Here is a 12,122-nt window from a genome sequence, read left to right as displayed (position 1 = left end):
AAATAAACACTTAAAACCATAAACTATCATACTTTGCACCCCGATGTTACTTTTGTTGTTATGTTTGATGGAATCCTACTACACATGACAAGTATATACTTCTTACTTAGGTGGAACAAACTTAAAAGATTGAAACACTCATCTTCAAAATTAATTAAAACAAAAACCAATTTTTTCTACACCTCTGTCTTGTGTGCGTGCCTCTCCCAAATTCATATTCTTCTCAAAACCTCAATTCCCACCCAACCCACCTCACCCATCATCCTGTCCCTCTCTTTGTCTTGCATGGGTGGGACAATCCATTATATTTTTTTCCCTTGTACTTGTACTGAAACAGAAGAAATTTCATGTAGAAAAACTTAAAAACACCATTGTTAAAGAAATGATTTCTGACAACTAGAATGTATTTTTAAAACAAAACATTAAGTAAGATTAAATCATTGCAAATCAGTATGCCAGATTGCCAGTAGCGAATTTTATCCACTAACCTCAAGAGAAAGGGAAAAAAGCAACTTATAAAGTCAGATACTTGTAATTATTAGGTGGGACTTGAGGTTTTGAGAAGAATCTGAATTTGGGGAGAGGCATGCACGCGAGATAGAGAGATGCGGAAAAAATTGGCTCTTATTTTAATTGATTTTGAACATGGGTGTTTCAGTCTTTCAAGTTTGTTTCATCTAAGCAAGAAGCATGTGCTTGTCATGTGCAGTAAGATTCTGTCAAACATAACAGCAAAAGTAACATCAAGGTGCAAAGTGTAATAAATATGATAGGTTAGGGTGCAATGTGTGCATTTGGATAATTTATGATGCAAAGTGTAATCAGGTGCATAGTTTAGAGTGGTAAAGTTTAATTTTCCCTATTATTTAATATTGAAAAAGAATGTGAGTGAAAGATGTAAGTGAGTGGGATTTTAAAAAGTTTTGGATTTTAAAATGGAGCACAACTTTAGATATGTATTGAAAGTGAGTAGGAAGTAGGATAGATATAGATAGATAGATAATCAATAAAATAAATGAAAAATATATATATTTATAAAGAAAGATGTAAACTTGTGTTTTTTTAATCTATATCTATCCTAAAAAAGAAAAAAGAAAAAAAAAACATATTCTTATCCCATATTTCCATTTAGTTTTTTTTTTTTTTGTTATTTTTAAAAGATTATCCCATGTAGTTAAAAGAATATCTAGTTATGCACTACTCTTTTTTCATTTATCTAGTGGTGGACTTCTTCTTTTTTTAATTTATCTAAAATTTAGGATTTTTATTTAGAGTCCATAACTTAAATGGCTTGAAAACCTCTTAAGATGTGTTTGTTTGGAGGTGAAATAGAGTGGATGGAAAAATTTGAAGAGAAAATGGGAAGAAAAACTTTCTGGGAGTGTGTTTGGTTGGGTGAGAAGAAAGGAAAATAAATGGAAGGGCTCGGGTAGGGATGACAATTTCTGCCCAACCCGCGAGTACCCAGCCCAGCTTGACCCTAATAGGTCGAATTTTACCCAGTCCAATTAGGAATAGGGTTGGGTATGGGTTTTTAAAAAAATCCAAAGCGGGTCAAGGTCAGGTCCGGGTTTTATAAAAAATCCGGCCCGAACCCAGACCCGGACTTGGACCCAGCCTGGTAATTATGAAATTACAAAAAAACCCCTATATATATAGCTATAACTAACCCTAACTTAGTTCACGCCTCCCTCCTTAACCTCACTCTCTCATTTCAGCTCACGCCTCGCCACCTCACCCTCACTGCCTCACAAAAGCACATGGCCTCACACGCTACTGTCTTTGCCTCTCACAGTCTCACGCCTCCTCATTCTCTTGCTTTGCTGCAGCCTCAAATCATTATTCACAAAAGGCCAAAGGGGCTTTTTTCTTTTTCATCAGTCAGTCTTTTGCCATCTGGGTTTTGTTCGACTAGTTTAGTACAATATGTTATTATAGTTACTTTGATTGAGTGGTTGCTATGTTTGAGTGTAATTTTCTCGATTTATTTTTAGTGATATTTGCTTGACCTATTTGTGCATTTGAGCTAGAGGGGAAGAAAGGTTGGTGGGTTTTGAAACTGTGTAAGCTTATGGAGGTATATTGAAGCTGGAAATGAATGTGGGGACATGGTGCATGGACAAAAGCATAGTTGCTGGTTCGTTCCCCTTCTGGAACAATGCTACTAGAAAGTGATTCCAACATTTTTGCATTTGGAAGGCGCTTGTGTAGTGTATTACTGGATTTTGGACTGATTTGGTATTTGGGCTTCAATTCTCTTTTCTTTTTTTTTTTTGGTTGGGCCACGATTTGGGTTGCGGATTGGGCCCAAATCTGGCAGGGCTTAACGAGGCTCGGCGAGGGCGAGTCCGAGCCCCGGAAAAAAATCCGTTTAGTAAACAAGCTGGGTCCAGGTATGGAAAAACCCGGCCCAAACTCGATCTATTGCCACTCCTAGGCTCGGGTGTTTTCTCCCCGGACTTATTAGAAAGTTTTCTCCCAAAAATGGAGAAAAACTGAAGGGAGAAAATGGGGTTACTTAATGGACAAAAATGCCCATGTGCAAGATGTGCACTTGCACATGGGCAATTCCTCCAATTCCTTTTTTTTTTTTTCCTTTTTTTTTGGATGTTGCCTTCTTTTTTTTTCTTGTGCTGCGGGTGTGATAGTTTTTTTTTTTTTTTTTTTTTGGGTTTAACTAGAAATGATTGTTTTTTTTGGGACATGATTTTTTTTTAATAAATTGGGTGATTGCTTCTTTTTTTTTTTTTTGTCACTTTTTTGTTTTAATTGGCCACCATTTTTTAATAAGGGTGTATGAGTAAATTTATTCAAACTCACATTTTCCATCCTTTCACTTTTCCACTCCCAACCAAACAAAAATTAGAGAAATTAAAATCTTTTCTATTCTTCCACCTTTCTATCCTCCCACAAAACGAACCCTTAAATAGTAGTATAGAGTATAGATTAGGGTAAATTACAAAATTGGTAGTGCTTATATAGTTGATGTTACAACAAATATGTCTAAAATCAATCGTGGTGGATGGGTTAGAGACCTTAGGGACAAGGGTTTTAATAGTGGCATTCCTCATCCAATAATTTAGCTGAAGAGAAGAAAGAGTGTACAACTTATGTAGGGGTGTGCATGGATCAGGTTTAGGGGATTTTTCGACCCAACCCACCATGGTGGGTTAAAAAAAATCTAACTCAACTCAACCCATCATAGGGGTCCAACACAACCCATATGGATTGAGTTGGGTTGGGTTGAACCCATGGGTTGGACGGTTTTTTATTTTTATATTACTATTATTATTGAATTGAGTAGATATATATATATATATATATAATTTATATATATCCCACCTACCACCTGAGTTGATGTCAAAATATACATGAATTAGTATTATAATTCAATTATAAACAAAATATATCCATTTGAGTTGACAAACAAAATATACATGAACTAATATTCTAACTCAGTTATAAACAAAAAGAAATGGAGTGGGAGGCAGCAGAGAGAGAAACAAGATTGTTAGGGTTTGTGAGGTAATTGGATTTTATATAGGAAGAGCCGAATATAGGAAAATATTAAATAAAAATTATTAATTATGTAATATTTTTAAAAATATATATTAAATATATATAATTTAAAATTTAAATATATAGGTAAGTCAAGTTCAAAGCATTGATCTAAATCCCAAATTTCTTTAATGAAATTCACAAGATCATTGCCATTGTTACTCTTATATGCCATAAGTGAATTGACATCTCTTTCATCGTCTCTAAACCAAACAAAGTCGGTATTTGAGAGGGTGAGACTCAAAGGAATGTGCGCGTTATCACCCAAGAATGCCACCATAGTTATGGGTACTTACTGTTCTATTTTTTCATAAAAAAAGAATTCTAAATGTATATATTTTTAATGAAAGAATTTAAAAACAAAAAACAAAACTTTATTTTTGCGCAAATCTCTTAAATTTTATGGTGATGATATAACATTAGTAAACTTTAAATTGTATAAATTTAAGAATATATGTATTACTTAATTTTTATTTTTGAATATTTTGTTTTATTTTTTATTTTTATATTTAAGAATAAAAGTGTAATCCGAGTCCGGAATCACTCTCGTTTCCAAACACACTCCCGTCAGAGTTTACAGTCTCTCACACACAAACACACACAAAGCGACACCCGACACAACCTGTTCTTTATTCTTCTTTTAACTATTTTTAGCTGTCGCAAACCAAACCTTCTAAGTTCGAAACATAGTCCAAACGAAACTAACGGTTGGATCCTCATTTTCCCGCCAAATATTTTACAAGTCTCAGAACAGAACATTATCCAAATGCATAAGCTCTTCCGAACCAGCCATGGAAATCTCTTCCCCACATTCAGAAACCGCTTCAAAAACGCTCAAACTTGCACACCCAGCTCACTCCTTCTTCACACTGGTCCAAAATCCAAGCTGGATTTCATTATGAACGAAGTTGAAGAGCTCCAATCTTCCAAACCCACAAACCAAATAACCCAATCAGCTACTGAACCTGAAGTTATCTTCGATCTGAGCGGACCCACCAAGGCTGAGAAATCGACGGTTCAGATATCGCACCCGTGGCCCGAGTGGGTGGACTTGATGGAAAGCTTGCTGAAGAGAGGTTACTTTGAATGCAATGGAAACCCATTTCGAAACGGCGAAATGGGTCCCAAGGGATCCAACTATATCCGGACTGCGTGCCTTAATTTCGCGCGAGATCGATTTGATCTTATAAGGTAATGAGGGATTTAATTAAGTGGAAGAATTTGATTAAATTGTGATTTGTGAATTTGTTTCGTTTGGATTTTAATTTTTCTTTGATTGTTGGGGTTTAAAGGTTTGGTTTTGAAGTATGTTCGGTTTAAAGTTATGGAATGAGAAAAATGTATGATTGGTTTCTTATCTGGGTTTAAGTGTGCACGCAACCTGTTTGATTTTGGAGCCATATGAAAAACATGGTATATTATGTTATGCTTGCTAGCACTTGTGATGTGGATAATACTGTAATAACTTATGGCAATGTATCTTTACTATTGAGATAACAAATATCACGACTTTGCAGGTTGATTTTGAAAGTTTTGAGTTTTAGAGAGGTCATCGTTGCCCTTTTTTATTTCAAATCCATTTGCTTTAATTATTTATCCCGATGAAAGAGCAAGAAAGAAATTTTCAGGAAAAACAGGTAATTGCACTTGCTGGAACAAGGGCATGTTTCCTGTTTTCACAGTCCCTAGTGTCTGAGCTGCTATGGTTAATAGTCTTTAATGTTATGTACAGAAGTACATGGTATCTCAGAGCTTTTATATGGTTCCTATGTTATAAAAAGGAAGATATTTTTTGTCCAAAAAAAGAAAAAAAAAACAATAATTTGTCATGTGACTTGCTTAAATAATACACGTGGATAGTTTTATAATTTGCCATGTAATGAGTTTGAAAAGATAGCTTGAAACATGTTTGGAGCAAAACTTTGTCCAAAGAGAAAATACTATTATTGAAGCCCTATACCTACTAATTTTAAGTTAGGTAGGGGTGTCTTGTCTAGAAAATCAACTCTATTTTGCTTAGCCATGAATTTAGGAGATTTTACCTCCTTAAGGAAAGTTCTGATGCTTTGAATCCCATTTCAGACTCTCACATGGCTAATGACCTTCTATTAGCCATATCTGAAACATTGATTTATAACTAGTTACAACAACAACAACAAGAAAAGCCTTAAGCAAAACTTTGGAGTGGACTATGGACCCATAATAGACTAATCATAGTCAACCACATGTATTCTTCTCCATCATTCTGTCATATCTGAACTCATAGTCTATGTTACTTCCTTAATATCATGTCCATTTTTTACTACTTCTAATTATGTTATTTTAGGCCTCCTTTACTTTTTGTTCTCTTGACTTGAATCAAACTACTCTTCCTCTCTAGTGCTTTAATTACTTTCCTTGCACATGACCAGTCCATATTGAGTGATCTCCCATATCTTTTCATTAATAATAGCCACTTCTGTCTTTAAACAATTTTCTTCATTTTTTCTCCCATCTTTACTTGGATTTCCACTTATTCATCTTAACATTTTCATTTTAGTTACACTCATTTATGAGCATGTTTCTTGTTAACCCAGTAGTCAGTACTGTATTGATTTATAACTAGTCAGTTACCCCAAAAAACTAGAATGTAACAATGAACTATAAATATCTCTGCTGTTTGTAGGTGGGATGTTCATTTAGTGATTTGCACCCTAATGAGATTTTAATATATACTAAATGCCTTTTGCTGTCAGGTTCTTGTCAAGGAAAGATATCAAGGTCATTGCAGAGTCCGGATGTCCAAGCATAGACAGGAAAGTTGTTAACTCAGGGAAGCGTCTGAGAGCACATGTTGGCATTGATGAAGGAAATGTATGTCCTGAATTTTCCCAATATTTACCTCTAAGTTGATTAACTTGATAAGCCAATGAACTCTACCTCAAATTACCTCTAAGAAGGAAGATGAGGTCATAAGTTCAAGACTCAAAGGTGCACATGTAACTAACTGCTTACAAATTTTAAATAAAAAAAAAAAAAGAAAAAAAAATAAGAAGAAGATTACCTGGATAAAATTAATATAGTGTTACTTGACAAAACTCATAATATTTTCTTAATCAAAATATTTGTATCCAACTTAACTTTCTATAAGAGAGCTCAGTAGGCACTTTTTGCCTTAATATTAATGAGAAATTTCAGTAGGTTTGCAGCTTCTGCAATTTAAGGGGAGACTGTGAGAGGGCGTATGTGAAGGCACGTCAAGATGAAGGTGGACGCACCGTGGATGTTATGCGTTTCTTGTTAACATATGGGCTTGATCCGATCACTGGTATGGTGGATAACAAGCCATGTTTAAGCAAATTGGTTAAAGCATCAGTGAGAAGGCTGCTGAAAGAAATGGTAGGGTATAGCACAAAGGAACTTGACTCCAATCTCCCAAAGGCCACACCGTTAAAAAGGGTTGCATCAGCACAAGGCTGCTCCAGTCTGCCAGAAAAAGGCCACATAAACGTGCCAATGAAGCGGGGGGACTGGCTTTGTCCCAAGTAATTCCACTGCCAGTCTTTACATATTTAAAGTACTGAATCTTGCTGTATTTTTGTCACGATATGTTACCCTTTCCTCTTATTTTTCATTTGTAGATGCGATTTCCTTAATTTTGCCAAAAATATTAAGTGCTTGCGCTGTGATGGTTTATTCCAAGAAAGACTAAGGCAACTACGTGAGGATCAAGATCATCTTCCATTAAAGAAGGGGGATTGGATATGTGACAAGTAATGGCTTTTCAGATCATTTAACTTTGTACTAGTTATGGTTCTGTGTGTAACTGAGACTTGGAATCTTGACAGGTGCAATTTCTTAAATTTTGCAAAGAATACAAGATGTTTGCAATGCAAAGAGAAACCTCCAAAGCGGCAACTTAATCCGGGGGAGTGGGAATGTGACTCGTAAGATCTCTTCCTAATTCATCTCTTCTTCATTCTTTGAACTCAATGATACCCTTAAAAGTTGTTCTAAATTTGGTAAGGCTTCTGTTATTGTATAGGTGTAACTATATCAACTTCAGAAAAAACATGGTGTGCTTGAAATGTGACTACAGACGTCCAAAAGCATTGAATACTTCAGACGCTTCTGCTCAACCTCCACATGATACAGGGGGTTACCATAACAAGAGTGGCATGAGTTTTGTCAAAGTTAAGACTGAGATTAATGGTCAACCATCTGTTGGACAAAATAGACATCGAGATAGAGGTTCAAATATGTGGAGCTTTGTGGAGGATAATAGTGAAGTTTATGATGGCTCAAGCTCATGGAATGAGGATTCTGGATTTGTAGATTTCCCCATTGCAGGGGGAAAGAGTGATTTGTCTCAAAATGCACAGAGGAGAGAAAAATGGAAGTCGGAGATGCTAGAGAGGAGCAAAAGCACCGTAAGGACAAGGCCAGAACTTGATGAATTTAGGTCTACAGGATTTCCAAGAATGTTGGATTTTACTGAATCTACAGATGATGAAGAGATGGCCGAATGGTTTGGGCAAGTGAAGACCGAAACAAAAGGGAATATTCCTGTACCTGATTAATTGCAAGATTGGTTGAAGATGAAAGAATTGCCACCACATCAAAATCATCGGTAGGCCAAACTGATTCGAAATCTTGGAATATTTGTTCATTGTTTTTTGAATTATTAAAGTATTCACCAAGAGAAATCAGTTGAAGGGGGTTACTGGAAATCCAAAGGGGTCCAGAAATTTTTTTTTCCTTCCCCTCAAGGGCTCCTTACGCTCTGTTTGCTTCAGAAATTTTGTTTCTGTAAACTTTTGCCTTAATAGAAACAAGAAGGAAAGAAAATATGACAAGACATGAAGAAAATATGAAACATTATTGAGCTCTCCTATTTAGACATTGCAATTTGTAAAACTTTGAAGTGTGACTTTTTTTTTTTTTTGAAACCAGACTGAAACTTTCATTCAAACCAGCCAAATGAAGTTACACAGAAACAGAGCATAGCAAAAGGAGGTACACGGCAACAACCTAGACCACAAACCTAGACTTCGTTTAACTTGTTCCTTCAAATCTAGCCATGTCTTCAATCCAATCAGGAATGATTGAAGTCCAGACATGTTCCTCGGCAGAGTGACTTTATTTATTGGCTTGTAAACAATGAGTTTTTAATTAACATTAAATTTACCATAAAGAGCTCATACGCATCCTTACACGGTATTGACGTTCATATTGTTCGCTGTCCATGTTTACAGCTTATAGTAATTTGATAAAAAGCCATCCACCTCTCTTTTGGAGAACCTTGTCCTGAAGTCTGTCATGGTGAACTGCCTATAGAGAGCTGGTTTCTCTGATGATATTAGCTCTGGCAGCGGCCCATACAGGTCATCCTTATTGCCTGCATTAAAGAAAACTGCAATTGAGACTCGTGGTTCATGGGAAGAGTTGGCCAAGACTCTATGCTCTGCACTTTTGTATACTTCATTGGATATGATCTGAAACAAATGGAATTAAAGTAATTAAAAAAACTGGAGCAGTTATTTAATAATAGTCGTTTTCTTAGGTTTAATTTGAATGAAACTATTTTTACCTCAAAAGAGAAGGTTTAATGTGTTTTTGCTTATAGGCTAGCTTATTTTTTAAGTAAACTTTTGTAAAACTATGTTATTATTATTATTTTTTTTTTACTTTCATCCAGCTGCAGACAAATAAACCAATCAATTTAAGTCACACTAATAAGAAGTGTTTGACGTTGTTCACAAGAATAAAACTGGTTTACCTGAAGCAAATCTCCAACGTTTATAATAAGAGTTCCAGGAACAGGTTTAACATCCACCCAATCCTCACCATACTTAACCTGCAACCCACCAACATTGTCCTACAGCAACACAGTCAAAACATCTGGATCCGTATGATATGCAAGCCCAACCGTCAGATCAGGTTGTGGGCACTTGGGGTAGTAGTGACCCAACATTGTTGTATCTTCCAAACATGTCATTTCCTTCAACCTCCATGTCTCTACTCCAAGCCCTTCACACATCAAACCTGATAAAACCTCTCCTAGCCGTTTGATCTCTCGGTCCCACTCAATCACCTCGTTTCTACATATCTCAGGGATTTGACCATGATCCGCCATCTTGGGACCCAGTTTAATCCGAAGGGTGTCCCTAGCAGTACAAATATAACGATTTTGGAATTTCATTACAAGTACAAAAATTCTAACTACGAGATAATGTTTCTCAAAGGCATCATATATTTTTCAAAAAATATATTTAATACTATTCATGTTTTTTTTTTTTTTTTCACAACTGATAACATTAGTCAATGAAAAATGTTTTCCATGTTGAACGCAAAATGATGGAAAATATTTTATGCTTTTTGAAATATAAAACATTTTCAAGATAAATTATGGCTTCATGTCTATCAACCTTACTCCTTTCAACTCTTCTATGCCGTCACTACAACCTCCTCTAAATTGATGACGTTTAAATTATTATACTTTAATTAAAATGATAAGATTTAATTTGTCACACTCCATAAAAGCATAAACTATAGTATATAGGGCTTAATATGTAATTTAAAATTTTTCTTTTGCGTGTAGAAGAAAACTATATTTTTCTAAAATATTTTACAAAGGAAAAAATTTGTAAGTCAAAACAAATAGAACTTAAAATTAACTTGGGCATGTATTGAATATAACTTGGACAAAATCAAATGACAATTTATTCTTATTATTCAAAACCATTCTCAAGTGTTGGTAATACAAAATTTGTTGCACCCCGCCCCACAAAAAAGAAAAGAACATCCCTAAAATTTCAATATAGTTGTATGTTGTAACATATTCCAAAAAATTAGTTAGCCTTATTGGCGAAACATATAAAATACAAGAAAATTGTGTTATTTCAAAATAATTGGGACAGAGAGAGTAATTAAATATTTTGAAATGTTCCTATAGGATATGGAATTGAGAAATAATTTGAAAATTACCTATTTAGGATCTATTTATTTTTTCTGAGAACTTTTTACTAAAAGTATCATAAATAAAGATAAAAGTTAACTGAAATAGTACAATGAGATCTATGAATAGTACTAAAAAGTATAGTGAAAATCAAGAATAATACCAAAAGTACCATAAATAAAGATAAAAGTTAATTGATATAATACAGTGAGACCCATGAATAATACCAAAAAGTATAGTGAGAATCATGAATAAGAATAGTACCAAAAAGTATAGTGAAAATCATGATTTTTACTAAAAGTACAATAAATAAAAATAAAAATTAACTGAAATAATACAGTGTGGCTCATGAATAGTATAAAAAAGTATAATGAAAATCATGAATAATAGCAAAAATAGTCCTGGGTCTCAGTGTACTATTTCAACTAACTTTTACTTTTATCTACCGTACTTTCAGCAAAAAATTTTCAATTTCAACAAAATAAATAGATTCCAAATAGACCTAAAATAGATTTTTTTTAATGGCACCTCTTATTATGTTAACAATTATTATTTTTATAGCTAATTCAAAACACAATTTCAAGTAAAACACGATTTTGGGGGAGTGTATATGAAGTGTATAATTTCAAATGTATAAAAACTAAAGACATGTTAAAAAAGAAGAAGAAGAAGAAGAGAGAACTGTATACGTACTTCCAACTTGCGGCTTTGGAGTTGTACAAATCCACGTTAGAAACGTAAGATACGCCTATAGGCCCTAAACCTACCCCTCTAGTATAGAACCGCGCCTTAATCTCCGTTGGTTCCTCGTGGAACCCTTTGATTGACTCAATCATACGGTCCAGAACTCCCAGGGGCACACCATGATTGATAATCTGGAAGAATCCGAAACTTGAACAGGCTTGTCTGATTTGATCAACGATGAGGGAACGGTTGTGGTGAGAGTCAACGCCAGAGAGGTCGATTGTGGGGATGACGAGGTCGGGTCGGGTTTTGGATCCGGGTTTGAATTGGGAGAGAACATCGGGTGGGTGAACGAAGAAAGGAGGGATAGTGGTAATGCCGGAGTCGACAAGGCCTTTAACTCCGATCTTGGATTCGTCGAACTGCTTTACTTCTTTCATTCTGTCGTATTCTTCGTCGTTAACGTTGGTTGCCATGACTTCTCTCTCTCTTTCTCTCTCCAGTTGTTGCGTGCTGTGTTTTTCTTCTTCTTATGTGATGTGTGCGTAAAGTCAAGCTTTTACGAGGAGGAGCGAGGTGGTAAAACAAAAGTTATGGCACCCGACCAACCTCACAATTTTGAACGCTGTTTGAGGAATTATCTAGGGAGCCTGTACCTTGAGCATTCTCGTCAAAAAATGCTAAATATTGGTTTAACACTCTTTAGTTTATGCACCTAATAATTCACTTGCAACAAAAATTAAAAACTTAGAAATTTGGACTCCAATTTAGAACCTAATTGGAATTAGATTCTTTGATTTTTATAATCAATAATTCATTTGACACAAACTTTAAAATTAAATAGGAAATATGACGCAAAATTATGAATTCAATTAAAATCTAATTAGATTTTTTTCTAAACTTTGGCTATATATATATATAGATTATGTGATTTGTGAAGAGA

At 34.8% G+C, this 12,122-nt stretch overlaps 1 protein-coding gene and 1 pseudogene across 1 annotated transcript; one reads left to right on the top strand and one right to left on the bottom strand.

Moving 5' to 3' along the window:
* The first annotated feature begins 4,130 nt into the window (after positions 1-4,130).
* Positions 4,131-8,765, top strand: LOC115979006. The gene is made up of 7 exons (XM_031100944.1): positions 4,131-4,749; positions 6,294-6,411; positions 6,739-7,082; positions 7,179-7,310; positions 7,386-7,484; positions 7,583-8,167; positions 8,491-8,765. The coding sequence occupies exons 1-6, from the start codon at positions 4,325-4,327 to the stop codon at positions 8,115-8,117; spliced, it is 1,653 nt and encodes a 550-aa protein (XP_030956804.1). The 5' UTR covers positions 4,131-4,324; the 3' UTR covers positions 8,118-8,167; positions 8,491-8,765.
* LOC115979007 lies at positions 8,484-11,686 on the bottom strand (annotated as a pseudogene).
* Between the last annotated feature and the right edge of the window lie 436 nt (positions 11,687-12,122).

Source organism: Quercus lobata, chromosome 3, assembly GCF_001633185.2.
Source record: "Quercus lobata isolate SW786 chromosome 3, ValleyOak3.0 Primary Assembly, whole genome shotgun sequence".
Lineage (NCBI taxonomy): Eukaryota > Viridiplantae > Streptophyta > Magnoliopsida > Fagales > Fagaceae > Quercus > Quercus lobata.
The sequence above is the reverse complement of the archived record's forward strand: the minus strand, read 5'-3'. Positions and strand labels throughout refer to the sequence as shown.

Excerpts from the sequence above, each read along its gene's own strand:
- LOC115979006 (XM_031100944.1), top strand. The coding sequence starts at position 4,325 with ATGCATAAGCTCTTCCGAACCAGCCATGGAAATCTCTTCCCCACATTC. Across the intron at positions 7,311-7,385 it reads GGGGATTGGATATGTGACAA|GTGCAATTTCTTAAATTTTG; the intron begins GTAATGGCTTTT and ends GAATCTTGACAG. Across the intron at positions 7,485-7,582 it reads GGGGAGTGGGAATGTGACTC|GTGTAACTATATCAACTTCA; the intron begins GTAAGATCTCTT and ends GTTATTGTATAG.